Consider the following 22,326-nt stretch of genomic DNA (forward strand, 5'->3'; position numbering starts at 1 on the left):
TTGCTGAAACTTCAACAATAGTTGCAAATAGATAATATCCAAAGGCGCCAAAATAAGAGCGGCAGATATTAAAATGTCAATAGTTCCAAGCATGTAGGAGTACTTGAGTTGATCCTAAAGGATAGGCTAACACCGCTCTAAAGAATAGTGCTGCATCTCGATGCTTACAGATAATACAGACGCATGTGTAGAAATGCTTAAGTTGATCTTATCTCCATGCTAACAGATTAGCCTAAGTACGGTACTGATATAACATCTGGATCAAGTCTTCAACAGGGATCGTACCTTCGTCCACCTGAAAAAGATTAAAATAAATAAACAATTTACTTTAGCCTACAATTAAACAAATAGTTCTTTTAGCCTACAATTTAGAGAAGGATAACTCACACCAAGCCTCGTTTCCAAAAAGGTGATCAAATTTTCAGTGCAAACTGCAAGTGATGCTTGGTATGCGCCACGCCCTAGTATTCCAATAACCTTTTCTTCATGCAGGAGGGGACTTCCAGAGTAACCTGCTTTGTTTGGGCATGTAAATTGAATCTCTCTTCTTGTTATATGAGGACCATATTCCACTTTGCATGGTGCACTGCAGATCAATTAAAGAAAAAAAACACGATTTTTTTGTTTATTAGTACACAGCTCAACGAAGATAAGTTTAATTCTCCTAACAAAATAACTGAGGTACAAAATATACCTTATTCCACCTGGGGATACAGTAGGTATTGTTGGCATAATTGCAGTTTGAATATTGCAGCCTGGGAGTTGCTCCAGAAAGCAGTTTCCTAGGAGGAAGACAGGAGTGCCGACTGGCAAATCCACTCCCGGGGCAAAACGCAACGCCGGCAGCATAATTGGCATGTTACTAACTAAGATGAAGGCAATGTCTAAAAATGGATCTTCTAATATTAATTGACCTTGCATGTCCTCTTCAACACCCTGCAGAAACCTAATACGCAGCAAATCCGTAGCTGGGTCAAAGCCCTTGCTTCCTTTGACCACATGGCGACATGTGAGTACAATGCACTTGCCATCTGCTGTAGAACTGATGATAAATCCAGAGCCCGCACCATGCATAACGACTCGACGGCCATCAATCACTTTGACAGGGTAAACGATAACAATGCTGGGCCGATGTTGACGAGCACGCTCCACATCGACTTGAGGTGGATTGGTATTCAAATTGAGACCTAAAAAGAAAATGAACTACTAATTTGGTTAAAATAAGGAACCCAAGAGTAATCGAAAGGGAACTGACACATTGGATGGAACTGAGGAAACTGCGATCGAGCGGCACACGCCCGCAACCCGCGCAATGTCGCCGACCAGAGGTACTTCCCTCTCGCGCGGCACCTAGCTAGTCCACGCGATAGATCGATCGAGGCGCGCGGCTGCTACAAGTCGGGGTCGGGCGCGAGGCAGACGTCGCCACGACCACCAAGCATATGCTGCGGCCGCAGTGAGGAAAAAAAAACATATGTATAGTAGAGAGAGAGAAAAAATACATTAAGCAAAGAAAAATCTTTCTTGAAAAGAAAAAAACAATGCGAAATATATACTCTGTTGCTCATACGAATCAAACCAGGTAAGAAAAACATACACTATTGCTCATACGAATCAAGCCAGCAAGATATAATATACAAAGATGATGTATGCGGAGAGGGAGAGGTGGCGTACCACGGCGGCGATGCCTTTGACGGTCTGCGCCCCTCCGCCCTCGAGTACGTAGACATAGCAGGCGTGCCAGGTGTTTCATGAATGGTTTCATGGTTGATGAGAGGAGTGGAAATGAGAGGAGAGGGGAGGAAGAACAAGCTAGAGGAAGGGGAAGCTAAAGTGGAGTAGAACTGCATTAAAAACTGTGAGAGTTCTCTTCCGTCACCATGGTCACGAGCTGCTCAGCTCTGCTCTCTCCTCTCTGCGTGGTTTCCACTTACGTTCATAACATTCATATGCAGCAGATTTTGAAAAAGGTGTTGACCTCCCTTTTTTCCTATTTGGTGAAGAAGCTCCGCTGTGGCGCTGGAGTTCTTTCTTTTCGTTTGCACAAAACCCCTCCTACTTGTTTAGAAATATTATGTTCTATAGTTCACAAGTGCACTTTTTGGCCCAAGGTACTCTAAAAACATCCTTTTCATATGACAAATGTCTTCGGATCTTTTACATGCATTTCATAGATTTTTGTTCTTGCAAATTGAGCAGATCCAACCTTGACGAACCAGATTGAGTTCTTGGCGTCCGTGTTTGTTCCATTGCCGCCGCACTTCACTTCTCAACTTCGGTACTCGGTAGCTGCTGCTACTACTTACTGGACTACCTCTGTATATAAAAAATGGCTTCATCATATTCAAAGCTAATTTCCTTTTGGGACCGAGGTAGTAACTATTACTAAACGGCATACCAATACTCTACAACATACTTCTTTCATACCAAAATAAACATATGTAATGGTATACAAATACTCTACAACATACTTCTTCCATCCCATAATAAATATATCTAACGGTATACAGCAAATACCGTATTCCTTCCATATCAAAATAAACATATCTAGAATTAGATGGAATATTATCTGGTGCAAAGAATCTGGACATGTTTTTATCTAGATTCGTTATACTAGGTAATATTCTATTATATCTTAGGTTGACTTATTCTGAAACGGGGGAGTAAGTAATTAGGCAAATTTTACAATAAGACAATGCGACTTTACGATTTTAGCTCCTAAACACGTAAAAGACAATCTTTGGAAAAAAAAATACACTGTCAAAACACTGATGCTTGCTGCTAGAAATCGCATCCATTAAAATATACCTTTTTATCAATAGGAAAGAAAAACAACGTGGTAGGTCAAAAAAAAAAACTCATGTCAGTCCTTCCATCTCTCTTTCTCCCTATCCCCATGCATCGCTCCCTCACCACGCCTAGTGTCAGTTAGGCAGCACCATTAGCAGCGCGTCGTGCATGTCCTGCCGGTCATGCCCGCGCCGCACGTCCCTCCTCTCTATCTCAATCTCTCTCCCTCTCTTCCTCCCTAAATTAATGTGGATTCTTCTCAATACATTCAATTTTGCCATAATTTTATCTTTACATTTGATACCTCAAACAAATCAACCAAAGCAGTCAAACAATGGATTATTTCTAAAACCCTAATTGGCAAAAACATTGCATCACTCAAATATGTATTAACTCACATGAATGTGTACAGGTAACATAATTTATTCAAATATTAGTTTATTTATCATACAACAATATATTTTTCCAGAATTTATTTCATCAGTTTAAACCTTAAAATAAATTCAAACAGTGCTCCAACAAGCCTCTTTTCTTTATTTTCCTGAGAATAATATACCCTGAATTTTTTTAGTGCAACTTGGAAAAATGGAAACTAGACACTTAACTATCATCACAAAAATCCACACTATTTTATCAGCCCCCTAACTTAAACTATTGAATTACAAAGAAGTGAGGACGAAAATAAATGAAGAAAATCCTGAAAATCACTCAAACAGTATGTTCAGTGATTTGCTTACCCATCCTTCTCACGCCCTGGACCCACTTGGCAGTCACCTTGGTCCTTGGGTCGTTTCCCTTGTGTGCACCATCTCCAGCCGACCAAAAGACACAGAAAGAAAGATAGTAGAGCGAGAAGGAAGCGGTGCCGACGCGTAGCCTCATCGTGCCCAACGCCGAACACGTGGCCTGGTTTAGTTCGCGAAAAAAAATTTTTTGGTGTCATATCGGATATTTGATCGGATATCGGAAAGAGTTTTTGGACATGAATGAAAAAACTAATTTCATAACTCCCCTGAAAATATCGAGACTAATATTTTGAGCATAATTAATCCATCATTAGCACATGTGGGTTACTATAGCACTTATGGCTAATCATGAAACAATTAGACTCAAAATATTCGTCTTGTGATTTCCCTCTTAACTGTGCAATTAGTTTTTATTTTTATCTATATTTTATGCTGCATGTATGTGTCCAAAATTCGATGTGACTTTTTTGGAGAAAAAATTTGGGAACTAAACCGGTCCTTTATATCCTCCTAGCTGCCTCGCCTCCCCTTTCATGTTCGCTCCTGAGTTGAAGAAACTGAGGGGGAGAACTTCAGCCCCCCTCTTCCATCTCAACCTCGTCGCCGGCCGTGAAGACGACGACCGCCACCAGCGCCGATGAGCCACGATTGCCCTCTCTTTTCTTGTGTTCCTCAATCTACTCTCAATGTCGTCTCTGTTCCATCTAATTTCGTCCCATTCCATGCAGCAGTTGAACGGGAACGTGGACCACGCCCTCGCTGCTCTGGAGTGTGCTCTGAGCATCGCCACTGCGACATCATCGTTGTCCCCGTATTTTTCCGTTCGTCACCTCGTCCGTCGCCCCTCCTCCCCAAAAAAAAATCCCAATCGGAATTCAATCAACCCAAAAAAAATCTCAATCGGAGTTCAATCACACAAATAAAATCGGAGAAAGCATGTACACAAATATATCCAAATCCAAAAAAAAAAAAGATCGAAGGAGGTCGTCGCCGTCGCCGCCGCCGGGACAGTTGGCCGCTGGCGGCTTCCCCCTGCTGGATCCGGCGGAGGGGAGAGCGTCGCCGCCGTTGGGACACCGACGGGCCGCCGCCGCCGCTGCCGGTGGTGTGGAAGGGCGTCGCCACCGCTCGCGGGAGGAAGGGCGCCGCCGCCACTCGAGAGAGGAGGGGCACCGTCGCCGCCGCTCGGGGGGAAGGGCGCCGCTGACGCCGCCAACGCCGCCACTCGGGGGAAGGTTGAGAGAGATGGAGAGAGCATCGGGGCGCGGAGGGGAGGGCGACGAAGAGAGAAGGGAGGGAAGGAAATGGGCTAGGGTTTCAGCGGCCGAGGAGAGAGAGAGAGGGGGGGTTTGTTTCCTCGATCTCGACGCTCGGCCGTCCGATCAAAACCCTAGAGATCGGACGGCCAGAGTCGGCCGGGTCGAAATCGGCCCAAGAGGGATCGAGAGCGAGGCCACTTTTCTGGCCCAAGCCTAGGTTGCGGCCTGGGGAGGGGAAGCGCGCCCGCGCGAGCGCAAAAGGCCATGGGCTGACCGGCAAGGGCCGGAAAGAAGTCTATTTTTGGTCCCTCGGGCCGAAGAAAAAGAGAAGAAGTTCATTTTTAGTACTTTATTTTTTTAGAAGCATTTACAATTATATTACAATTATAGTTATTAAATGTATTTATTTCTAAGCAAACCTGCAAACCTAAAAGGAAGGATTTTCTTTCTTTTTCTGATTAAATAATTGTTAAATGATGTTTGTATTATTAAAATTAGCAATTAAGCTTTGAAATTTTCAATAAAATTCCAAAGAGCGTAACTAATCATGGAGAATTTAATAAAAATAAATTTAACCATGACATTTTATTTCTCACACTTGCTTTACTTGTAAATTTTGTTTAATTATACACATACCTACTTAAAAATACCAAATATTGCAGCAAATTTGTATTTTAACTAATTGCATATTTTTCTGATCTGTACGTTTCCTGTTGCAACGCATGGGCACTTTTGCTAGTACTCCCTTCATTTTATAACGTAAGACTTTCTAGCATTGCCCACATACATATAGATGTTAATGAATCAAACACATGCATATGTCTAGATTAATTAACATCAAAATAAATATGGACAATACTAGAAAGTCTTACAATGTGAAACGAATGAAATACTTAATTAATCATAGAAAATTGCGTTTTCCATGCCGAGAGGATGAGTTCCCCAACTCAACCAAATGAAAACAGCCGGTGGTGGACTTGGTAAAGTAAAGATAGCAAGCCAACCAAACCGGTGATAGACTTGTACTAGTTATAGATGGCCAAAAGGTCCGAGGCCCGACGGCCCGGCCCATGGCACTCCATTTTGGCCCGGCCCAAGCACGGCATGGCCCGATAGAGGTCGGGCCCATGCCGGCCCGGCCCAACCATCTGGCCGTGCCTAGGCCTCTCCACAAGCACGTTGGGCTGGCCCGGCACAATGGGCCGGTAGCTAGGCCCGATACACAAAAAAAATAGGAGAGTAAAAATAGACATATTATATGCCATAAACAAAAAAATATGTACCTATAATAGACTTTTTTTATCTATACATATGTCAGCCCAAAGAGGAGGGACGAAAAATAGACTTATTTTAGCTATACATATGTCAGCCCAAAGAGGAGGGAAGAAAGATAGACTTATTTTAGCTATACATATGTAAGTCCAAAGAGGAGGAACTAAAAATAGACTTATTTTAAAAAAGACCCGATGGGCCACCCATGCCTACGGGCCGGTACGGCACAGCCCGACAGCTGGTGGGCCGTGGCTGGGCTGGAAGTGCAGCCCATGGGCCGGATCGGCCCGGCACGAAGTGCCGATCGGGCCGTGCCCGGCCCGATGGCTGCTGGGCCGTGTCTGGGCCGGGCCGTGCCGGGCGGGCCTTTTGGCCATCTATAACTAGTACTAGGACTAGTAGTACTCCAAATCAGTACTACTAGTAATCACCTTGAGTCCTTGACGCCGCGTCTAGGGTTTCTTCGATCCACTTGACGCCGCGTCGCAGGCACTCCTCGTCTTCCTCGGTCGAAGAAAAGCGGCGGCGGCGGCGGCGGCGGCGGAAGCTGCCGCCTTCCTTCACCCCAAGGCCCAACAGATCGAGGACGCTGACATTATGTTGCAGCTACCTTTCTCCCCCAAAGAGAGTTGGAGTTCACCAGGCAAGCTGTTCTTTTTTACTTTCGTCTCCCCTTGTTCCTCGATCGATCTAACAGTCGCCCATCGCCGCCTCCGCCTCGTCTCCCCTATCGCTTGTCCTCCACCTAACCCAGCCCGACGGTGAACCGGGGAAACTGGGGCTGGCCTTGGATGACGTCGTTTGGTTCGTCGCAGAAGGAGACCCGTCTCCTTCTTGGTGTAGTCGTCGTGCCTTGCCGGGGCGGGGCCAGCAGATGGGCAGGCCTAGGGCTGAATTCATCAATTTTAGTTATTATTAGGCATCATATGTTTCAAAATTTTCATAGAATTTGAAGCCAAGGCCTCTAAACTAATTACCCTATGTCTGGAGTTCTTGCATGTACGATTACGATTAGGAGGGTGGAGTGGGAGGGGAAAAGGATAAAGCGGGGTGGAGTGGGAGGGGAAAAGAATAAAGCCCCCAAAACTACAACTAAGCAATCTGCACCCATACAAGCATCCAGATCCATTCTAATGCTCAGATATAAAACTCACTACACAAGTGGATCTACCTTAATACTTATAAGCCACAGGCTGAACATTTAATTTACTTCATACTAGTTAGTTTCACGGATGAACATGAACCAGATGTATGTTCAGCTGTCGACCAGCCTTCTTTTCGCCACGGAATCTGCCTGGCACTTCCTTTGCTCTCCGCTGTGCTGCTCTGTACACTCCTATGTGACCACTGATTGCACGTCCTCCTGTTTCACTGCAAAGCCACAGGGATTAATGTCTGAAAAAGCTTGCTCAACTATGGGCATGGTGGAGTGCTAGCCTCAACTTTTTTTTTTAGAAATGAGATCATTATATATCGGAGAAAGCCTAACACAATCAGAAACCCAACTCACACACGCACCCGCACACTGGGGACACTCCAGCTTACAACCAAGTTCTGAAACATTTCACTAACATCTAAGGCCCTGTTTGTTTCAGCTTAAGATTATTGTAATCTAGATTATTAAATCAGATTACTCTAAGCTAGATTATAATAAGCTGACATAAAATAAGCTACGAGTTGTTTGTTTCTCTAGATTATTAGAGGCATCTAAGGGTAGTGGGTCTTTATCCACTCAATAATCTGGAAAAAGCTCCTCTAGAGGAGATTATTGGATTATAGTAATCTGGCTTATAGATTATAATAATTTAGCATAATAATCTACTTGTTTGTTTCAGCTTACTCCTAATAATCCAGATTATAATAATCCTAAGCTGAATCAAACAGGGCCTAACTCCAGCACCACTCCTGGAAACAGAGAGAGACAGCAAACTTCTAGCTCCTACAGACCACCCAAAGCTAGCCTGAAATAGCAGCCAACTGTTTTACCCTGGTTGCCTGGCCGATCCAAGTTTGTACCAACTAGCCTATTATTACCTCCGTCTTGTCCAACTATATGCAGGGACTAAGGAACTGGCAACTTCACCGGACCATCAACCTTGACATTAATCCACCTGTATTATTACCCGCTACCATTCCTTTCGTTAGAGCTCTGATGCATGGTTTTGCAGTGTTTCTTTACTGTTTATGACACCACACTTTTTTTTATTTTGCTTAATTCAGTCAATTCAGCCATTGGGCACGTGCGGAAAATTAGGAGGAGGGCTGGTCATTTTCTCTCAAGAAGCTCCAAGAATAAGGCTGCTCACAGTAAGGGGGGACAGACAACCAAGTCATTGATCTCAGGTCCGCTGGCTTCCCTTATATGCATATCTTCTTTTCACCTCTATTTGAGAACTAACACGTGTTTTATAGTGTTTTAAACCAGGCGACTTACATTCGGGCTCTATTCAAGATGTCTGGGCTACTCTCAGCGCTGAAGTTGCATCAAAATTGTCTAAAAGCGTTGTTTCTCTGGCTTTGTCTGATGGTGATATATGTTACCGTTATACATACATTCACAAATTTATATTTTAATAGTGTCCCCGGTTATAAATGGTTTAACCTGCAATCTTGTGTAGGAAACATACCGATATATGCATGCTCAGGCACAGCTATCAGTTGCCAGGAGGGGTCTGGTACAATTTTTCTGACTTCGGCTAGTTTGGTTAGAGCTTTCTATGATACTGAAGAAATTTATGATAACTTAAAGGTTGGTGCTGCTAGTCATCCTTTACTAATTTTCGCTTGTTTGCTTAGGATATTTGTGACTTGTTTCTTGCTTTGTCATTATAGATTGAAGTGCGCCATGAAGGCAATGAAGTGTACAAGGGTTATTTGGCAAAATATGATTTAGACAAGAACTTTGCTGTTGTCTACACCATGGAGTCTCTTGATGTTCATGTTGTACTTTCCGAACATTTGAAGGATAGGTATGCCAAAAAGAAGCTAGTAGCTGTATCGCGTAACAAGTATGGCGGATTAATTACCAAAAGTGTGATGGTGGGTAGTCATCATAATTCAAACAGATCTGAAGTTTGCCATGACATTTCGGTGATGGCTGAGGTACACTCGCATTAATACAAGCACATTTTGACACTTTTCTGTTACCATATGCGCTAAACTTTATCAGAGCCTATAAAAATGGTCTTTTTTTTTCTATGCAACTCTTGTTCAATATCACTTTGTTTTGTTGAAATGTAACCCTTGTTGACCATCACTTTATATTTGTGTTAGGACTGGGAAGGTGGACCTCTCTTTGACTTTGATGGGAAATTTGTTGGCATGAATAAGTTTTTGGCTATGGATACAACCTTTATCCTGTCATGGATGTCAATTCTCATTATCTTTAAGCATTATTTGCCAACCCTGCAAAACAGGATTCTTAAACGGTTACAAAATTTGAAAAGAGTCAGGTATGCCTTACTGATGTTTGCCTCTCGCTGGTTCACCCACTTTTTTCTATCCTCTTACCCTACATGAGTTTATATACAGTAGGCTGATTTGCATGCAAACACATATGAGCTCTTATATGTTCTGCAATGATCTGGATCAATAGCTGTTGGTTCTTAGCCACCTGTACCAAGGCAGTTGACGTCCATTTGTGTGTATCACAGTCAGTGCAGTCAAAAGTGTTAAACAAGCCCTCCTCCCCTTTTAGGTCTTAAGTGCAACTGTGCAAGGTGCTAGGGCACACAAGTGCTCACTCTAGAGGAAAAACAGTGAGGAAGAAAAAAAAAAGGATGAATAGGCTAAGCTGAGCTTCTCATCCTGCCTCCTTTGGCCACCTTCCTCGCCTGTCAGTGAGCTTGGTCCAAAAGCTACTGCTTTGCCCTCCTAGGAAGCACTGTGAGCTCGGTCTGGCAGCTGTGCGAGCTTGGTCTGGCTAGGTTAGAGGGAAAGGAGAAGGGATAGGGGCATGCATGGTTGTCATTATCGTGCTGAGGGAATAGTAGAGGGGCAATGTGTGGCACACAACGAGAGAACCGTGCTGCTGAACAGAGGATAACGCCTTGATGCGTCCTTGTCTGATTTATGGTTTTTGAAGAAGCAAACGGAGGTGAATGAGCACTGTGGGCTGTTTGGTTGATTGAGAGGTAGGACTAGTGGGCTAGTTCATATTTGTCAGATGCACGCCTGTTTTCCCCATTTGCTCTTTTCGCCTAAGGTGACAAGATGACAGCGTGCATTCGTTTTTCACTTGAACCAATAATAATTTTGCTGTATAAATTAGTCATATTTCTTGTTTCCATTGGTGAAGCCTGTTTTGTCTAATTTAAAGGAAATGTGCACACTAAAGGGATTATGATATTTCACAGTTCTGGTGATCTTTTGATGCTCAACTTACCCCTTGTTTTCTTGAAATGTGGGTACAAACCCACACAACTTGGGATCCTCTTTTCTCTCTCTGTTTTACCCTTGCCTATGATGCTACCGTGGTAGGTTTTTGTACTGTGTTGCATATTAATGCACTGGTATGACCTGTTTTACCTTTGGGTTGTTGTTCTTCTGCAGGGATGGAGAGGGACCGGGTGAGCTATCTGACTGTCATCCAGAAGGTGAGCATAGTGCCATACCTTGCATATATTGTGGTTATCTGTAATGTATCTATTTTTAAGGTTCTCACTGGTGGTGCGGGATTAGCTTTTACATTTGAAGTTTCTATTTTATATGAACTTATCACATCTAATAGTAGTGTATTTCAGTGCTAATCAGTAATCATTTGGCCTTGTGCAGCACCAGTTCATAGAGGTGGTCTCGATAAGGAACACGTTGAGTATCTAAACTCCTTGGGTTATCCCAAGCCACCAGTAAACGTGTTAGATGGTGAGTCGATGTTTGTAAATTTGCTAACTTATTGCGCACCACACCTTTTGTACACTATTGACTATTCTACCATGTATCTTCTTCCAGATGGCTTGATATTGGCTTATTCTTTTGAGGAGAATTTTGGCTTTGTATATGGTGAAGTCATTAAAAAGTTTCCTTGTGACATACATCAAAGTGTTGTTGCACTTGCTTCATTCAAAGGTGATTTTACACTAAATAATATAATGTGCTATTCATATTTGCATTTGGTCCTCACTAATAAACAATAATCAAAACTATGCATGTGTGCAGGAGAAAGGAGATTTTTCGCATGCACGGGTTTTTTTATAGAATGGAAGGGATGTACAATTATTCTGACATCAGCGAGCTTGGTTGCAGAGTCTGGTGACAGAAACAAGATTGATGAAAACTTGAGGGTGGGTGCTAATTAATTAGCTCCTCCTACTTATTCTGCTCTTTGTTTAAGTCTCACTCACTTCATTAATTTATTTGCAGATTGAAGTGTTGCTTCCAAACGAACAACGCAGACAAGGAACATTACAGCATTATAGTTTACACTACAATGTTGCTCTAGTCAGTGTCAACGACATGGATTTCCATGCTCGTCCAGCAAATATGAAGCTTGACAATGAGTGTCCACCTCAAGTAGCAGCTCTAGGGCGTTGCTTCGAATCAGGCAAAATAATGGCTGTATGTGGGGATTTGGTTGACTGGACTGGCACACTTGATTGCAATTTCCTTATACGTTCCTCATGCAAAACTACTAAGGTATGTACCGCTAGCTAGCTGTTGATTTAAAATTTCTTGTCTATTTATACACGGTGATTGATTACAAATGACAATTTGTCCATGTCACTCAACGTAGGCTGGAATCGGAGGACCTCTTATTGGTTTGGATGGGAAAGTTATTGGCATGAACTTTTATGATAAAAAAATAGGAACCCCTTACATGCCATGGGATGTAATTCTTAAAATTCTGGCATGTTTTGAGAATGAAAGGTATTTGCGGATTTCTTCTCTCTTTTGGTTATTCAAGTGCTTGCCATCTGATGTCTTCATGTTATTTTTTTTTTTAAAAAAAGACTTGGCTGTAAGATTTGCTAAATATAATTCAATGGTGTGCTTGGCAGTAGTGCTGCTGAAGTTGGCAATGGTAGTGATCCATCTGATGCGCCTGGCTGGAAAATCCCTGGAGATGGCAGTGTCAAGCTAAACAGGTTTTCTGATATTATATATATATATATATATATATATATATATATATAACAGTGCCAAGTTACGTCTCAAAATCCTCATCACATTGCGTATATTGAACTACATACAGGTGGCCTGTGCCCTTGCCATATTGGCGTCCTCATGACGATGTGGAAGAGCAAGAACCCCCAGAGGGCTGTGAATACCAGTGCACATACAGAAATGGTGAAAGATGGTGCTACCGGTAGAATATGTTCGTTCTACTCCTCTCTCTCTCTCTCTCTCTCTCTCTCTCTAGTAGCCCTGTAATGTTACTACATGTCCCTTGCCGTGTTTTGTTTTGGTGTGTATCGCACTGGGAGTTGAAGAACATTCAGCTATGGTGATGCTGAGATGTTAAATACAATGTTAAGTAAAAGTAGCGTGTCTATCTTGGATATATCCTATTTGTTTTTTAAAAAAATCCCAAAGTATTTGGCAGGACGGGAAGTGCCAAAGCTTCCAACTTGAAACGTATTGAATTTCGCTTTGTGGATGCTGCACGAGTAAAACCGATATTGTGCATTATGTGTTTGTGTGGAAATATAAGGGGTGGGTGGCAGGGGATGCTCATGAGATGGTCGTCTAGCAATGTGTACTTGAAATTGCTACGGGTTTTATTAAAACTCAGATAATTGCTGTGGGCCTCATGGTTCAGTCCATGGACAGATTTCATTAAATATTGGCTCATTATTACTACTTGTAATCGTAATCGTGCATGCGCATTGTACTCCCTCATTTTCATACTACAAGTCGTTACTTACTTTTTTTTTGGGTCAAATTTCTTGACTAAGTTTAAAAAAAAATATATATTAGTATTTTTACCAAAAACAAACATATTGTTAAAATATATTCAATGTGAGATTAAATGAAAGTACTCCCTCTGTTTTAGGTTATAAGACGTTTTGACTTTGGTTAAAGTTAAACAAGTTTATAGATAAATATAGTAATATTTATAATACAAAATTAGTTTCATTAAATCAATAATTGAATATATTTTTATAATAAATTTGTCTTGGGTTGAAAATGATATTGTTTTTTTCTACAAACTTAATCAAACTGGAAGCAGTTTGATTTTGACTAAAGTTAAAACATCTGATAACCTGAAACGGAGGTAATTTGCTACTCCTTCCGCTCCAAAATATAAGGCACATGCATACAACTACCCTTAACCCAAAGACAAGAAACAAATTACCCTAATAAATATAATGCATGCATCCAATAAAATTAGAGATGTTAAGGGTGAAGGATTTAAAAAAGTAATAATTTAATGGGGAAGATGTTCTAGTTAATTATATGCATACATGCATGTCTTATATTACGGAACATCTAAAAAAAAGTAGTTGTGTCTTATATTATGGAATGGATGAAGTAATTTTTATATAAACTTTGTCAAATTTAACAAAGTTTGACTAAGAAAAAAAGTCAAATAACTTATAATATGAAACGGTGAGAGTATGTCTTAAGCATATTACACGTAGACAATAGTTTATTTTCTTTTTTAGTCAACTTGTATTATCTATTTTTAGGCTTGAGTTCATTTCTATGTGTTCCCAACCCATTTCTCTCGTATTCCATGTGCATGCTTTTCAAACGGTTAAACAATGCGTTTTTGCAAAAAAGTTTCTATACGAAAGTTGCTTAAAAAATCATATGGATTCATTTTTGATAAAAAAATTAGCTAATACTTAATTATTTTATGCATTATCGGACCTCTATGTTTTTCCGTGCGCAGCAGCTGCATTCCCAACTTATGGAAACTAACACAGCCTTAGTATTAACTACTTGGATTTCATATAAAAAGTGCAATAGAAAAAAAAAACTGGCATAATTTTATGTGAACCAATTATGGTCAACCAACCAACAGATAGTGTTGCTAGGAGTTTGGGGGCTTGCTAGGGACGCGCGGCGTTTTTTTTTTCTTTTTGCGCCACTTTTTTTTTGCTTTTTCCTTTTTTTTTCGTGCCCCTCCCCTCACGCGTTTTCCTGATTTTTTGTTTTTTTTTCATTAATTAGCCGGCACAGCGCTAGAGAGGGAGAGGAGCGCGATAGAGACCGTCACCTCAGTGGAGGGAGAGCAGCAAGCGTGCCGGGAGCCCGGGAGGAGTTCAATGGAAATAAATTGCTAATCGGGCGGAGCTTACGGTTGTTACTCTTACTTGTTAGTTTAAGTGTGTTGGCTTAATGAGCATGTGCTTAAGAAGGAGAGAACAAGCAGGAGCGGTAGGATGAAATAGACGGCAGATATGGCAGAACTGCACGCCCGTGACGTTTCTTTGGTAAGTCAGACGATCCGAGTTCATCCAAAGCTGGTATGAGTCTGACCGTCTATGCATATAATCCATTGCAAACTTCCAATATTTCCATCACATCAAAAATTTTCTACACACACAAACTTCTAATTTTTCCGTCACATCGTTTTAATTTTAACCAAATTTTCAATTTTAGCGTGAACTAAACACACCCTAATACACTAATGTCAATTGAAATGCTGAAAAAAATCCTAGCCACTTTACTAATGTGCCAATAATTCATCAATTACAGCTACATGCTTGGCAATATTATTATTTAGAGAAGAAAATATTTGCAATAATAAGGTTGTGTTTGACTTCAGATCCAAAATTTTATAAAGTTGTATGTTCCTAGCTTCACGAATTCACGGAACTGAATATGTGATACCGTAACAATTAGATGGATTATTTAACATGCAAATTTTAAATTTAGTGTGGATCTGAGATCTGGAGTAGCCAAACGGATCTAAGGTTGATGCATTGACAACTCTAAGCTGCGATGCCTAATGTCGACGTATGGCTACAAAATTAACAATTAAACATGCTTGTTTTCGTGCTAAATGCCAACACTATCAAGATTAACCGCCTAGAGCAATGGATCAAAATAAGTTGGAGTTGGAAGTACTACCTTCCCATTTTTTTTCTTCCATTTCAATATTTCCCGAGATAATATTTGCGAGAAAAAAATATTACTCCCTCCATTTTTTTCATTTTATGCTGGTTTTCATAAAATAAAACAAAATGTAAACTAATTAATGACTTAACATACAAACAGGGATAATATAATACCCTATTATGATTCCAGTTTATATCTATTTGTCACATAAATTTTCGTTCGTTGTCCCCGTGCACAATCATCGAGCCCACACATCAATAGCATCATTACACAAACATATCTTTGTGATCAAACTTATCCACAATAACATTAACTGGTGCAATACACGGGCAATGTGTCTTTTAAAAACATGGAAACAAAATATGCCATAATTAGAACTCCAAACCATATATAAGTCGATAATAATAATTATTACTATGATTGATTTCGAAATTTTTTTAATTTTAGAAAATATAGAGTGACTATAAATATTAGAACTGCTTAGGAGTATATATTGCTTGTATAGTCCATCCGTTTCAATCAAACATTTTTAACTTTGATTATTAATAAAAAAGATCAATCATGTAAAATTAATGTTCCTAGATTTATCATTAAACAAATTATCGTAATATACAACTCTTTTTATTTAAAATATTTTATTTTATAGATATTATTAGTTAAAGTAGTATCTCGGAGACTGTGTCAAGATCTAAAAAACAATTATATATTTTAAGACAGAGAAAGTACGTACTCACTCAGATCAATAAGAGCAGGTATAATAGTAGGCTAAGCCAGCTGTAAACAATTATATATTTTAAGTCAGAGAAAGTACGACTCAGATTAATAATGCCCGATATTTTCCTCGGGACTGCCTATACATTTGTCGGGTGATTTTTTAACAAGAAATCACCCAGATTTTTTTTACACTTAGATTTATATCCAACGGACTACAAAATAAAATAACAAATACAAATTTACTTATTCAACATTTTTATCAAAATTATAGTGCACTTATATGTCATATCAACTAAATTTACATATGTAGTTTTAGTTATATAGGACTGTAATTTTATATTTTAAATCCTTACATGTCATATCAACTGAATTTACAAATGTAATTTTAGTTATATAGGACTGAAACTTTATACAATTATAGTGTAATTACATTGTAACTTACATATAATTACAGTATAATTATAGTGTAACTTACATGTAACTTCAATGTAACTTTTAAAACACCGCTAGTCATACGAAATAGTCATCACGGGAGATCTCTCACCCGTATTAAAGTAGTATTATCGTTCAATCACTTTCGTTCTATACAGTGGCAAAGCTAAAAAATTAAAGATGCGTACAATACCCTCACTTAGTTATCAGTGCCTTGCCCTAATCAGATGCTAATCGGTAGGTTGAAAAAACGTCAAATTTTAAGTAAAAAATTTGACGACAGATTTATAGGAAAACTGTTTTCCTCGGGCTTCGGACGCCGACGGGAAGGATTCTCGATAACTTCCCTCCTTTCCTCAATTCCGCTCTGCACGGACGGATTTTTCATATCCTTGGACTCTTCCGAAGTTCCAAAACAAAACAAAAAAAAAAGAAAAAAACAGAAACAAACAAACAAATCCGTAAATCCCCGAAATTCCCTACGAAAAACCCAGTCATTACCTACATCAGGACTCCACCGAACGCAAGACAAGAGTAAAACGGAAGCAACTCCCAGCAACAGATCGTCACGGACATGGACAGTACACGAAGACTATAGCTGTGTTTGCAATCCCATTTTCCCAACCCCTCTCCCTCGTTTTCCGCGCGCACGCTTTTTAAACTATTAAACGGTGTATTTTTTGCAAAATGTTTCTATACGAAATTTGTTTAAAAAAATTATATTGATCTATTTTTTTTAAAAAATAGTAAATACTTAATTAATCACGCGGTAATGAATCACTCCGTTTTCAATGCAGGGAGTTTAGTTCCCAGCATCCTATATCCGAACACAGCCGGTACCAGATGTGTCGATGCCGTCTTCCATCAGGACCTGATCTGGCTCGCCCCATATCGCACCTTTGGTTGCTAAGAGCATCTCTAACAGTCTTTTTAAATCGGACTCTCCAAAACACGTATATAACCAGCTTTCTAATTGAATTGTAAGCCAAACTCATTTATCACTCCAACAGCCTCTCCATCTACGCCTTCCATTCTGAATCTATGACACTGGGACCCACGCGTCAGCATCAACTCCCTCGTCCCTCCTTCCTCTTTCTCCCTCCTCCAATCCTCTTCCTCTTTTCCCCCAACGTAGATGGCTACAGCGAGCATGGCGTCGGAAGAGGAGGACGTCGACGGCGACGGCGACGATGGAGGCGAGGCGGCCGGCGCCGAAGAGGGGTCCGGCCCCTTCTTCCCCATCCTGCTCTTCCCTCGTCGCCGTATGCAGCTATGCATCAGCTACGTTCTGAATTCACAAAACTGAAATGATACAAGAAAGATATCAGCACAATGCCATGCTAGAAAAGAATGAAAAGCATGAACAAATGCACTCAGGTTGAGAAGAAAGAAGAATATACCGATCTCGATTTCAACAAGCTTAACAGAGACAAGAAAAACATGAACAAAAAAAGAAGTTCACCTTTCTGCCATCTACCAGATGGAAAGAACCGGGAAGCCATAAATCCTATTCAGTACCCTTTTTCTAATCCGAATTCCCAATTGCTAATCGAGACAAACAAGCAGCGCAGAACAGACGGCTACAGAGATTAAGGTCGTACCTTTGCAAATCTGCAGAGCGCGGATGCGCAGATTGCGGAAGCCCCCGGCGACGACGTCAAAGGTTGTCGTCGATGACGCCGGAGTAGAACAAGAGGGACGGCGACTGGGAGAGGTCCAGCTCGAGGATCCCGGGGAAGCGCGCGGCGAGGCAGCGTAGCATGGCCGGGTCGGGGCGCGCGCGCAGGCGCCACCGATCGGAGCTCTAGACCCGTAGCCAGTGGAGCACGTCGTCGGTGAGCACATCGTTGATGAGCGCGCCGCCGGATACGATGCCCGGAGACGATGGCAGTGGTGCTCGAAACTGATGGGAGAGGAAGAGAGTGCGGGAGGAGAGAGAGAGAGGAGGGAGAGAGTGGGGCCACGATTGGCAAGCCAATTTGGACTGGCCAAATTTAGCCATTGAGGAGCCAGTTTGGCCAGCCATATGGCTTAGCTATCCATTTAGTAAAATTGTTGGAGTTTGTTTTTGTCTATAATTATTAAATTTTAATTTGAAAAGTGAAATAGTCAATCTGTTGGAGATGCTCTAATCTGGCTTAGCTCGGCTCGCCATCGACGCCAGACTGAAGGTGCAAAAGGTTGGCGCCGGTGCCGGCTGCCTCCATTTTAGCGGCTCCTTTTTCCGTGGACCATTTCTTTCGTCGGAACTACGGGATCCAGCCGCGTGTTGCCGCGTGAAAACGAGAGAGGAGAAACGGGAAAATAGAATGACCACAGTGGGTCCCACCGTATGTGTATGTGTCTTGTATTTTTCCTTTTAATAAATCCACCGCACTTTTGCACATCTTAAAGCATGCTTCTACACATCTGGGTACAGTGCCATTTACGATGATGTTGCAAACTACTCATAATTACAATTTATAGTAAATGGTCATATATACTTCCAAAATACATCATATACACGTACAGGCTACAAATTTACACCATACTAAGTCACAATATAAGAACTTCTATAGCCCGCCCAACCACTTATCCAATCTTGTCCCCAGCCATTTCATTCATTTACTGAGCATCACCAACAGATTGGCTAAATCATTCACGATACCAGAAGTTTAGGAATTTTTTTAAAAAAAAACATGCTCCATCAGTATCCCTGAACGTCATTCAAAATTTAGCCACTCCCATCCCCGCGTTTCTCGCTCTCGTCTTGTAGTTGTAGGGGGCAGGGCTCGCTACCAAAATCTATTCACGCGCTTCTTCCCGCAAAGCTCGTGAAATGGTCGAGGTCGTCCGCCGATGCCACCATCCAATCTCCACTGCAGCTTACCGGAATGAAAGGGCAAATTCCATAAGCACCGCAGCTGCATCGAGCTGCTCCGCTGCTGACCACATCTTCCCAGAAAACCGGACGGAAATCATAGCCCCGAGGGCTTGATTCGTCACGCCGACGACTCCCCTCATGGCATAGATGGCCATATGGCCCAAGACCCACGGCCCGGCCCGAAGCCCGCAATTTTGGCCCGGTCCAAGCACAGCCCGGGCCGTGCCTGGGCTGCACCCTCGGCACGGTGGGCCGGCCCGGCAAGGCCCGATCAAATAAAATAAAAGAATTTTGCTGATTTATTTATTGCTATATCCAATTTATGGAATTGATACACCGTTTAATTGATACTATCATTTAGCAAAATGAAACATAGCATATGCATCCATCTTTCGGCTCGAGAATTTCACGGGATAGAGATATGGTATAAGAAATAGGCTATTAAGTAACTCTAAATGAATTGTTTTAGCTCCGGTTCGTGAAGGACCAGAGAAGCTTTCTAGTTATGAATCGGGTATAGAACCCCCTTTATAGCTTCATGCTGTTTGAATAGTTCCAATTAATGGAATCGAAGTCATTACACGAGTGAGTTTAGCAAGTGGAATATCTGACTTTGAAGGAGCTGCTGCAAGTTCTCGAATTGTAGTTGTCAATTCTGGAATACTTTAATTAACTATTTGATTGAATTTTCCCTTCCTTTTATCCTCCCGTCTTATATGGGGGATAGGCCCCCATACCTTATATCTGTATATGGAGAGTATACTTGAAATATAAATTGATTTAAATAGAAAACCTTTGTATATATTCTATATTATTAAAACAAAGTCTAAAAAATATATATAATATGTTAAAAAACTCTTGTCTTATCGCGAAATGTTTCAAAAGAGCATAAAATTTATTTTAAGAACTAAGAATAAGAAAAGAGTATAAAACAAATGGAAAATGTGCGATATGTTGGGAATAGCTCCGCGGAAGAAAATCTAAAGTTCTTATGTATAGAACTTTTTTAACCATGGGTCGCTTCTAGTAGCGATTATGAATTGCTCTCACCGCTCTTTCTATTTCTATTTTCTATTCTTTCTATTCTACTATATAGAAATAGAAAGAATTATATAGAAATAGAAAGAATAGAAAGACTCTTTCTTACAAGAGTTTCTTACAGGAGTGAAACAAAATTAAAGAAAGATCGGTTCAAATCCGATAGTCGTCTTTTTTCTCTATCAATGTTCCATGAACAAAAATACCTCTTTTTCTCCGAACTCACTAACCTCTAGAAACATCTCAAATACAAATCCCTTTTCGATATATTTCTATATACTGTATCCATGTATACAGGATCCGCTATATCTGCTTTGGCACTGGAATGCTCACTTCGTGCCTATCGCGCTATTTCTACATAATTGTCCCTTATCTTATATTGTTTTCTTCTCGTCCTCTGTGTAAATAGCCTAATATGGGTTCACAATCAATAACATCTTCACCATCGAGAGTAACGATCAGTCGAAGAACACCATGCATTGATGGGTGCTGAGGGCCCATATTGACTATCATGAGATCTTTTCTTGTAAGCAGTAGACTCATATCCTTTATTCCTTAATTCATTATTCCATGAAAATGGATTATTCCATGAATTCCTCAAAACGAGGCTCATCAAAATGCAAAATCTAATACTACTATAAGACTACTAATAAAATAAGAAAAAAATTCGAACGATTCTTATTCCATATCCTTTATAAACGAATTTCCCTAAAAAGTAGGGGATGATCCGTGAATTAACCTAACCATCAACTAAAAAAAATCCTACAAAAGCATAATGGAAAAGTAGGAAGGACTCAAAATAGAAAAAACTCACATTGGGTTTAGGGATAATTAGGCTCGAACTGATGACTTCCACCACGTCAAGGTGACACTCTACCGCTGAGTTATATCCCTTCCCTTTTATCCACTAGTTCCCCTCTCTTTAGTTTAACAGGATAGAACAGTTTGATTGCTGACAAGGCTCATAACCGTGGGGTTGCGGGTTTACTGATTACTAGAATTTTTTTGTTAGAATCCAAAAGTTCTTTACTAACTAGAAAGAAAAACGAATACCTACTGCTTATTGCAAATTATTCCTGATTTTAAACCAGAGTAGATTTTCGTGATGTGATTCCCGCTAAAAGCATACATGTACTGTAATGCGCTTCCCCATGGGTATCTGGTAACCACGTATGTAGGGGTATAATCGGCAATTTGACAACATAAGCAATAAGGAAGCCAAAATAAAATAGTATTTCCAATGTTGCAGTGAGCCCTCTCCCCCTTCCATTAGAAGAGGTTTTTGTCCCTCCACCTTCGTTGAAGGCTGTTTATCGGAAGAACCCGTACTTTCCTCTGGGCATCGTATCAAAAATCGCCATTCCTGAGATTAACCACCCGCCGGGGGAGTTTATAAACAAAAAAATATTGCTAATTCCATCTTCTATACTGAGATATACCAAAAAAGTATAGTGATGCCAAATAGACTTATATAATCGTATAAGGCAAGGTCCAAGACAAGAGGTATACAAAATAGACTTATTTTCCAGCCATTTAAACACAGCTCACAGAGTTGAGGGACCAAAAATAGACTTTTTCTGTTATACCTGAACATCCGTCGCCTCTCCCCAAAGCTCATACGCATCCTCGATTTGTCCCGCCGCCATCCCGATTCAACCATTTGGCCGCTGTCCGGACGACGCCACACCGCCGCCTGACATATTGTCTGCTCGACGCCTCCCTGTACCGGCCGCTCGCCGTCGTCCGAGAACACACAGGCGACAACAGGGTGAGGCGACCGCCCAGAACCATCAGAGACGACCAGGCGACTGGTCACGGTGTCTACGATTCAGCGGATTTAATTTGTCGATGGAGAGTTCCTCCATCAAATCAATTTAGCTATTCTGAAATTGTTCCTGCTACTGCTGGTGCTGAATAATCTACTGGATGTTGCTGCTAAATGTGCTGCTACTGTATGCTGGTGTTTCTGTTGCTAAATGCTGATAGTTCGTTGCTGCTGATAAATGCAGCTGGAAATGTTGTTGATGATGCTTGCTGGTTTTTGTTGGTGCTTAACTGATGTTGATATTGCTAATCTGATGATGTTGATCTGGAAGCTAGCTGCTGATGATGCTAATGATGTTATTGATCTGATCATCTGAATGCTGCTGCTACCTGCTCATCTTATTTATGCTGCTTGTCCTTGTATATGCTACTGCTGAGCAAC

General features: G+C 41.0%; 1 protein-coding gene and 2 long non-coding RNA genes across 6 annotated transcripts; 1 reads left to right on the forward strand and 2 right to left on the reverse strand.

Moving 5' to 3' along the window:
* Nucleotides 1–1,854, reverse strand: LOC107280417 (uncharacterized). Its single transcript, XR_003241544.2, has 4 exons — nt 1,675–1,854; nt 695–1,445; nt 388–586; nt 1–295 (listed from the first exon to the last, which is right to left on the reverse strand). It is a non-coding gene; the product is annotated as an uncharacterized lncRNA (long non-coding RNA).
* A 4,621-nt stretch (nt 1,855–6,475) lies between these two features.
* LOC4334769 (uncharacterized) lies at nt 6,476–12,566 on the forward strand. 4 transcript variants are annotated; one of them, XM_015777044.3, is made up of 14 exons: nt 6,476–6,710; nt 8,288–8,410; nt 8,493–8,594; nt 8,686–8,816; nt 8,900–9,169; nt 9,341–9,519; nt 10,619–10,662; nt 10,841–10,930; nt 11,018–11,134; nt 11,225–11,349; nt 11,429–11,701; nt 11,799–11,932; nt 12,064–12,150; nt 12,258–12,566. In XM_015777044.3, exons 1-14 carry the CDS (start codon nt 6,665–6,667, stop codon nt 12,373–12,375), a joined length of 1,839 nt encoding a protein of 612 aa, XP_015632530.1. In that variant the 5' UTR covers nt 6,476–6,664; the 3' UTR covers nt 12,376–12,566. The 4 variants fall into 4 exon arrangements, with proteins under 4 accessions (XP_015632530.1, XP_015632531.1, XP_015632532.1 ...); XM_015777045.3 differs by having other exon boundaries at nt 12,067–12,150; XM_015777046.3 differs by having other exon boundaries at nt 10,847–10,930.
* A 4,607-nt stretch (nt 12,567–17,173) lies between these two features.
* On the reverse strand, nt 17,174–18,223 carry LOC107280365 (uncharacterized). Its single transcript, XR_001544384.3, has 2 exons — nt 17,821–18,223; nt 17,174–17,521 (listed from the first exon to the last, which is right to left on the reverse strand). It is a non-coding gene; the product is annotated as an uncharacterized lncRNA (long non-coding RNA).
* Between the last annotated feature and the right edge of the window lie 4,103 nt (nt 18,224–22,326).

The sequence above is a fragment of the Oryza sativa genome, chromosome 3 (assembly GCF_034140825.1).
Source record: "Oryza sativa Japonica Group chromosome 3, ASM3414082v1".
NCBI classification, from domain to species: Eukaryota; Viridiplantae; Streptophyta; class Magnoliopsida; order Poales; family Poaceae; genus Oryza; species Oryza sativa.

Bases quoted from the DNA above. Each gene is read 5' to 3' on its own strand.
- LOC4334769 (XM_015777044.3), top strand. From the start codon at position 6,665: ATGTTGCAGCTACCTTTCTCCCCCAAAGAGAGTTGGAGTTCACCAG. The intron at 11,350-11,428 runs GTGGGTGCTAAT...ATTTATTTGCAG, and splicing joins AGATTGATGAAAACTTGAGG to ATTGAAGTGTTGCTTCCAAA. The intron at 12,151-12,257 runs GTTTTCTGATAT...AACTACATACAG, and splicing joins GGCAGTGTCAAGCTAAACAG to GTGGCCTGTGCCCTTGCCAT.